This window comes from Meriones unguiculatus, chromosome 20 (assembly GCF_030254825.1).
Source record: "Meriones unguiculatus strain TT.TT164.6M chromosome 20, Bangor_MerUng_6.1, whole genome shotgun sequence".
NCBI classification, from domain to species: domain Eukaryota; kingdom Metazoa; phylum Chordata; class Mammalia; order Rodentia; family Muridae; genus Meriones; species Meriones unguiculatus.
In genome coordinates, this window is record NC_083367.1 from 55,973,062 (window position 1) to 55,981,906 (window position 8,845).

General features: G+C 47.8%; 1 protein-coding gene across 3 annotated transcripts in view; it reads right to left on the reverse strand.

The window, feature by feature from the left end:
- Positions 1-8,340, reverse strand: part of Chd1 (chromodomain helicase DNA binding protein 1) — a 71,616-nt gene extending 63,276 nt beyond the window's left edge. The window contains exons 1-2 of one of the 3 annotated variants that reach the window (XM_060373433.1): positions 8,228-8,340; positions 5,801-5,997 (exon numbers count right to left, since the gene is read on the reverse strand). In XM_060373433.1, coding sequence (XP_060229416.1) covers positions 5,801-5,853 — 53 coding nt within the window. In that variant the 5' untranslated portion in view covers positions 5,854-5,997; positions 8,228-8,340. Of the gene's footprint in view, positions 1-5,800; positions 5,998-7,202; positions 7,218-8,227 lie in introns of those variants that run through there. The other 2 variants (XM_060373430.1, XM_060373431.1) reach the window with 2 other exon arrangements.
- Positions 8,341-8,845: the final 505 nt, after the last annotated feature.

An 8,845-nucleotide genomic window follows, 5' to 3' on the forward strand; every position in this document is an offset into this window, starting at 1 on the left:
CTGTCTATAAACCTTCCTTTCCTTCCCAGAAAGCAGAATTGTAGCTGTAGATAACCCAGGAGCTTTGAGGGAAAGTGTTTAAAGCTTCCTGTAACACGCAGTGCCCTCCTATGTGCACCGTGCCTGCTTCAGTTAGAAACTCAACAATTACACTGTCTGCCACTAGCAAAACGAAAATTATTTAGCCTCTTTCTGGCATGACTCACAACACTGTTCTTCAGGGATTCACAGAAAATATAACCTAATGTAAGTCAAACCCCAGTAACAAAAGCTGCAGGAATAAGTGGCTCAATTACCTTATGGAGACATTTTAAAGTCTATCTAGATTACCTTTGTCTGAGTTACTTTAGTCATTTTACTTATGCATTATACGCATGTACATACCTTATGAACTTAACACATATACAAATCATTTAGGAATCTGGTAAAACATAAGACTCTAGGATGAAACCCAACTTTACATTCCCAACAGGCCTCAGAAGAATGAATTACAACTGAGTTTTAACATTTCTCTTTCTATTTTAAAACTTTCCTACTTTAAAAAAAAAAAAAAAGAAAGAAAGAAAGAAAAAGAAAAAAGTCATTTCCAGGCAGAGTGAGACACCTTCAATACCAGAACTCCCCCAAAATCTCAACACTTGGAAGGTAGAGCTCCCAATCCAGGCCAGCCTCATTATTATAGCAAGTTCAAAGCCAATCAAGGTTACAACGGGACACTGTGATATACACCAAGTAAATTTTTTTTTAAAAAATAGAAAAGTTAAAGAAAAAAATTAATCTTTCAACCAACTCTTTCCAAAAGAAACACTTATTTTTAAAGACAGAACTACAACAGGTGTGATCCAGTTAAGCACAGAAATACACAGACAGCTTCTGGTCCTCACTGCCTAGACAGTATCTTGCCTTTACATACAGAGGAGTACTGCACTAGAAAAAAAATCACATTCTCTTAACTCACAAGCTCCAAGTAACACTAATTACAGTAACCTGCATGTACCTCATCTCAGGAAACTATAAAGTGTAACTTGGTCAATTCTCTTCAGAGATGACCATGGCTGAAGCTGCTAATTTAGCAGCATATTGAGTTTTCCAATAGAAAGGTTAACTTCAGAAGCACCTACAGGATATAAGGAAAAAAGTTCAAAGAAAGTATAACTGAACAGAGGTGTGGACTCAGAGATGAAATGTTAAGAGTTACTCTTTCTTAAACTACCGGAAATGACCACAGGCAGATTTAACTGAGCCACCCTGGTTCTCTGTCTTCCTGAAAAGGCTTCTTAGCATTATTTCACAAACTTTCTGAACTGCTTTCTTAAAAAGTGACTGTAAAGCAAAGACCAAGGCACATCATTTTTTTACAGTGTCTCCTTTTTTAAAGCACTGAAATTTAATGTAATTTTTCCAGACCAGGATCTCTCTGTGTAACCCTATCCTGGAACTCACTCTACAGACCAGGGTGGTCTTGAACTCAAGGAGATTCTCCTGCCTCTGCCTCCCAAGTGCTGGAATTAAATGTGTGCAACACCACCATCTATAAAAATAACCTGATTTTTATGTGTATAAGGCATATGAATACTTATACAATCCTCGACTTAAAGTAGCCAAGGCTGGAGACATGAGTCACAAGTTAAGCAGGTACTGTACTGCATGCTTCTAACACTTGGGAGGGTAAGGCTGTCCTGGGCTACATGGTAATTTGAGTTGAATAGGCTATAAAATAAAATCTTATTTCAAAATCAGACAGCAAAAGACAATTTTTCGCAAATGGTATACCAAGCAATATTCAACTGGTCACTAACAAAAAAAAAAGTGACTTGAACCAGACAGATGCTGATGGCCTACACCTGTAATCCAGTCAGCTCTTGGGAGGCAAAGGCAGGGATGATCCACACTAAAGCCAACCTGGGTCACACAGCAGAGAGTTCTAGAGTGCAGGGAGATAGTCAGCTCTTGGGCACTTACTCACTTCTATGAAGCCTAGGGTAGCCCCACAGCACTAGAAAAAGAGAAGGGGCACCTGGGAGCTTTGTCTGGCATTTCTTAACCCCAACAGAGTAGACTGTAGGTCTTCCAATGCCCTACCTGTCTGTTGCACTGGGAACCAAACCTCAGATTCTATATAAGTTATCTACTACTGAGGTCATTCTGACCAAACTTCATAATTTTCTAGAAGAAATTTTAATTTGGTAAATCCTACTTGTAAACTGAAGATTTTTATTTTAATTATAATTTATATAAATATATACCACCTAGATACATCATATATAACAATTAAATAGAAAATATATATTATAGTGTTCAGAGCTCAGAGCAATTACCATGAAAATTGGTTTTCATTCAGCACACTTCCACTAATCCTATTTCCTATTTCTCTACTCACCACTAGTCAATACTAAGATCCTAAAAGGTTCTTCAAGCACAAACAAGGTAAAGCATTTTCTATGAAACACGGAAGTTTAGTACAGTACAAAAGCCTCCTCCATATAAATATAAAGCTTACACACATATCTGAAATATGCACATTGGCGTGGAGAGATGGCTCAGTCCCTAAGAGAAGTCCTGGCTTCAATCCCCAGCATCCATATTGCAACTAACAACCATCTGTAAATCGTTTCAGGATCTGATGCCCTCTGCTGGCCTCCACAGACACTGCATGCACATGTCCACGTACATACATGCACACAAAACGCTCGTACACAGGAAGTGTAAAATCTTTTAAAGTATCTACTAATATACTAAATTAAGCATTATTAACACTGTGTAAAGATTTTAGGTCGGGGATTTAAGTCGGTGTAGAAAACTTGCCTAGTATACACGAGGTTCTAGGTTCTATGCCTGTGCACCTCACACTGTGTGCACAAAAGATTTTATTCTAAGAATCAGGTCAATGGATTCCATTAACTACTACAGACTAAGTAAGACTATTAAAGCAAATTGCCAGTGTCTCCCACTCTACAAAAATTACTCCAGGGCACAATACATGTTCAGAGCAGTAGCTCTCAACCTGGACCCCCTTGAGGCTAGTGACCCTTTACAGGTGTCACCTGTCAGTTATCCTGCATATCAGATATTTACATTGTGATTCATTACAGTAGCAAAACTACAGTAATGAAGCAGAAACAGTAATTTCATGGTTGGGGATCAGCATGTCATGAGGAGCTACATTAAATGGTTGATCACTGATTTAAAGACTAAAGGTTAGAAAGGTTGAGAATCACTGATTTAAAGACTGAAGTATCGAATTAGTAATCCACATGATAAACTTAATAAATTTAAGTTGAACCTAACAAGCATCTGCTAGTAGTCCAAAAAACAGGCAAAATCGGTTCAATACTTGCCCTTAAATCCGTTACAGAGCTAAGTAATTCTTCAAACTACCCTTAGGAGGAAGATCTGTGGGCGCAGAGGTCGCAGAACACTTTGCCTACCTGTGAGGCCTTCGGCATGATGTCCAGGAGTACAAAGTTAAGAAGTGAATGTAATCTTTAAAATGCTAAGTAGGGTTTGAAGAACCTGACCACAACCCAACTGCATACAGGTGGGACCAATGCTTGAAACCTACCAGACCAGCATGGCTTCAGCTACAGAAACCTTTGTGTTCTACCGAAACTTAGAGGTACATCCTGGCCTGGCATTTAAAAAATACTTACTCTAGAAATACAAACACATGATTTTGCTTTTAATTTTTTTTTTAACTTACTTTTTTTTTCCCCCCAAACTTGGCTGGCCTGGAAATCACTAACTAGACCAGGCTGGCCTTGAATGCAGAAATCTGACTCTACCTCCTGGGTGCTAGGATCATAAGACATGTGTCACGAAAAATATTGTCTTCATACAATCTATTCTGACATAGCTTTTCCCTTCTACTAACTCCTCCCAGATCCTCCCCACCTACCCAACTCCATGCCCTCTCTAGGAAGGAAGGAAGGAAGGAAAGAAGGAAGGAAGGAAAGAAGGAAGGAAGGAAGGAAGGAAGGAAGGAAGGAAGGAAGGTCGGTCCACTAAAACAAAAATCAAAAAACATTATATACAAGCCAAAGACCAATAAGGAGAAAAAAAAAAAAGCTCAAACAAACAAAATGAAGAAAAAAAATCTACAAACTACCACTGAGTTAGCTTTGTGTTGGCCAACTACTCCTGCCCATGAGGCCTGCCCAGAAATACAGCTAATATACCAAGTGCCATTTTTTGAAAAAAACTAATTTTTCCTCTGCCATCATGTCTCAATTGCTGATAGCTTCTTGGTTAGGAGAAGGAACCTGCACCTGCTTCCCCTCTCAGCCCTAACCCACATTTCTAAGCAAAAGTTTCAAAACTACCAGTTAGAGCATTGACAAAGAATCACTTCTCAAGAATTCTTTCTTCATCAATAGTTAGAGGCCTGCTTGATAAAGAAGGAATCAACCCCTTCGCCTCCACATTTCTTTTTCGGTAAAAAAGCTAAATCCAACCCAAAATACCAAATGGCAACCTCATTTCAGAAGCTTCCACAAAATAAGGAAATCCTGTCTGTAAAGTCTATCTTCTCAGTTAACTAGGCACAATCACTTTTATCTGTGCAGCCTTACAATGGAAGCATGGGGGAGGGTAGGAAGTATCGATGACACGGCTGAAGAGAAAATAAAAGACCTCAAAACAAGAGGAAGCTGCACAGGAGACTACCAGCACAACCTCAGAGAACCAATGTTCTCTTCCCGGTACATGGGTCCCCCCAGGCCGGCCTCCAACTCAGAGAGCTCTGCCTACCTCTGCCTCTCAAAAGCTGGGATGAAAGGCGTGTACCACCACCCCCAGCCTTTAACTTCTAGACCAGGCAGTGGTATAAGCCTGTAATCTCAGCGCTCCATTTGGTGAAGGGTAGGAATTCTTGTTGAGGCCAGCCTAAGCTATACCACAGACCCTGCCTTAGAAAGGTGGGAAAGAGGACAAAGAGATTGTCTTACACATGAAAAATGGCTCAACATTACTCAAGGGCTGGCTCTTTGATCACCTCCACCTGAGGGGGGAGCAGCCTTACCAGTCCACAGAGGAAGACAATGAAGCCAGTCCTGATGAGACCTGATAGACTAGGGTCAGATGGAAGGGGAGGAGGACCTCCCCATCATTGGACTGGGGGGGGGAGGGAGCATAGGAGAAGAAGAGGGAGGGAAGAGGGTGAGGGGATGGGGAGTGGCCTACAAGCTGGGATACAAAGTGAATAAACTGTAATTAATAAAACTTAAAAAAGAAAAGAAATATGGCCCAAGTAAAAACTCCAATATAAAAAATAAAATAAAACAGACTGAATTCACATCAATGTTGTCCAAAGTTTTCTATTGTGCTAGAACAATTTCCCATCAGTGCTGTCCAATATACTGGACACACGTCACTTACTTACCATTTGAAATACTGGTGAGCCTAACAGTGTTTTGAATACTTTATAACCTAAACTGCTCCATGTGGCTGGTAGCTACAATTACCACACTGGATAACACAGGCGTAGAACATAAAAATGCCAGAAAAGTAGCAGTGTAGAAATTCTTACTGCATTTACTTAGACAGTTCAATAATGGTCAAGCCAATTTCAATGTCTCTTCACTGTTCCAGTTTCAATTAGCTCAAAACAATATGAACCTGCAACGGATAACTGAAGTCTAAGTCTTCTATCGTTGTTCCCTAGCTTTACACAAACACACCCTCCAATGTCAGCAAAACTGCAATTAGGACCTTTTTAACTTATCCCTAGATCAGACAATTCTATAAAAACACTCAAACACATTTTCAATTCTCAGGTAACAGCCGATTTAAAGTGCTCGCTTACCTTGATTCTCCACTGCCATTTCTAACGCTTTCTTCATCACTGTGTCCATTCATTGTAAATATCAGTGAGTTTTAAATAAACACAAATCTTCTCAGATTAATACAAGATGGTATGAATGCCAATATCCTCAAATGTCAAAATTTCAAAGATGAATTTTCTTCAATTTCACGGGTTTCCTGGAGCCTTCTCTGAGTCACCTGGGGAAAATACATTAGCAGTTAAAAATATTTACTGTAGGAAAAGATGTAAGCCCAATTTAGAACTCCAGAAATGTACCTAGGCCATCAGACTAGCAGTGGCAAAACGCGGAAGCCTTTCACTCACAAGAACTTCCATTCTTAATTACTTAGTGAAATGTAGCCTGCCTCTGCTAGTACTACTCTGACAGAAAGAATTTGAAGATTCGTTGGGCAAAACTTCTCCAGACTAAGTGCTACTGTGTAGCACTCACTATTCATACAGATTATTAAAACAAAGTGGTACCATGTAACAAATACATGCGCGCAAAGAGTGGAAAATGCTACTTGTTAACTTTGACCAAAAAAACAAAATAAGGATAAAGGTTACGTTTAATGAAGCTCTAATTCCTATTACCAAAAAGTTCATATTCTAGTCAGGAAAGTTTTAAAATGCTCATGCTTGAGAGTGTAGTAAAAGGTATCATGAAGTTAGCAAAACTGCAAATGTCAAAATGGACACATGGGTTTTCAGGTAAACCGATGAAAGTGAAATAAAAAAATCATGTATCCAGTGTGATACTTAAGGACTATACGCTATCTTATTTTCAAGGCAGGCGGTGGGGGCGGGGGTGCCACGGACACTGTATTTCCACCTCTCAGGATTTCACCAGAGCACTACTGGAGTCACCTACAAGCCAAGCACGAATAAACAAAGGAGATCTCTGGCAGGGGAGGGAGAGGAAGAAGCGGGGGAAGGAGACGTCAGATCCTTCCCCAGCCAGAAAGTACCAAGACTCGCACGGAACGCAGCGCAAGAGTTGCCTTCCGATTCCAGCGGAGCCTACTCAACTCCGATAACTCCCGCCGCGCGGTGCGGAGGGGTCACACCGGCTGCTGCCACCTGGGCGGCGGGGAGGGGGGACGGGGGAGACGGGGCCCGCTCTGCACCCGGATCGGGGTCTCGAACCCGCGGAGCCCAGTCTCCGCGGCCCTGCGAGGACAGGTTTATCTCCGACCCGCAGCCCTCAACCGTAGCCTCCTAACGTTAACTATTAATTCCGGCCCCCGGGGGAGACCGTGCCGGAGTCCTCCGCCTCCCTCCTCTCCGGAAAGAAAAGTCTGCGCGGAGAAAGTTCACTCGCCCGGGCGCTCTTTCCCTTTCACCTTCCCCTCGCCCCTCAAGATGGCCTTCCCCGTCCGCTGGACTTCCTTCCCAGCCTCACCTCCGTCCCTCCGCCTCGGCGCCGGGCCCGCAGCGGCGCCCCGAGCGCCGGGACCCCCGGACGCGCCTCAACAATGAGAGCCCCCCCCGGAGGCGCCGGGCTCTGCAGCCTCCGTCCCGGCCTGGCAGTTGCCGGGCTCCGGCGAAGTTGGCCGGGCGGGCGGGCGGGCGGGCGGCGCCGCGCGGGGCCGCCGCACCTCGTCCCCACAGCCGGGCGCCGCGGCCTCCTTCCCGCCTCCCGCCCCGCGCGCCCTCCCGGGCTCGCCGGGCCGCCGCCCCCTCCCCCCCGCGCTCCCACGTGCTGGTCCCCGCCGCGCGCCGGCCAGCGCCGCCAGGCCCCGAGGATGCGCCGGGCCGCTCTCCCACGCCCCCGGCGCCGCTCCGGGCCGGGCCTCGCGGGCCTCGGCGGCTCCCGGCCCCCCGCGGCCTCCCCGACCCGTCCTTACCGGCGGGCGCGAGCGGGGCGTGAGCGGGGCGCGGGGGGGGGAGGCCGGCGCCTCGGGTGGAGGATGCCCCGCGCGGGGCCCGCGATCCCGGACGCCCAGGCCGCGGGACCCGCGCCGCGGACGGCGGAGGGGGAGGGGGAGGCCGCGGGCGGAGACGCGCGGGTCTGCGAGCCGGTTCCGGCGATCAGTTCATCTCCGGGGCGCCGAGGCCGAGCGGGAAGTACCGAGGGCGCCTCCTCCGTCCGCGCTCCCGCCCCGCCGCTTATCGGCCGCCGGCAGCCGCCATGACGCCGAGACCGCGAGCGAGCGCAACCGTCTCCGCCGCGCGGCGTCGCCGAGGTCGCCGTCGCCTCCGCCTCCCGAGCGACGTCACCGCCTCGGCTCACTCCCCTTCCCGGCGCGCGGCGGCGGCGGCGGCGGCGGCGCGCACGCCCGGCCTTTCCGCTGACGCGCGAGCGCGGGGCGGGGCGGGCGGGGCGGGGCCCGCGGGAGGGGCGGGGCGAGCCCTGCGGCCGGGGAAGCCGCTGCAGCCTGCCGAGGCTCGGCCTGCGGACTCCCGCCCCGCGCTGCCGTTGGCTACCTGGTGGGCTCTTGCAGATGGACGCTCCGGCCACTGCACCGGGGCGCAGGGACCCCGGGGAGACCGGAGAGACCGCAGGCGGGGGGTGTCGGCCGTGCGCACACCGTGTGTCCCAGTCCGGCCGGAGCCGCCGCGTCACCGGGGCAGCCTGGGAAACCCAGCTATTGGGCAACCTGGCCGCCGCCTGCTGCGTTCCTCGCCCGGGCGACCTGCGGCTAAGTCTGCTCCCGGGCGGGGCCCCGGCGAAGGAGAGAAAATAAGAGTTCTGGCTGTTGACATCCCGTGACTCTACTGGATTCCTGTGTGGGTGGCCCGGGCCTGGTTCGTAAAAGAACTTTTACAGCAGCGCCTGGCTAGGTCCCTCCCTGGAGGGCGGGTGGGAGGGTGGTGCCGCGCCGAACTGGCGTTGCTAACTGTCTGGATCCAGGGTGCCGCAACCTAGTTGACAGTTTCTGTCATTACTGTGTCCGCGGGCCTCGCTCTGTCGGAAACGGGATCTCTTCAAGGACGGTGATGTAGCAATCCCTGTGTACGGTTCTTAATTTTGTTTTTATTATGCCTTTTGTTTTTGAAAGGGCGTTTTATTGTGTAGCCCAGGGTGGCCTCAGAGTGATCCTA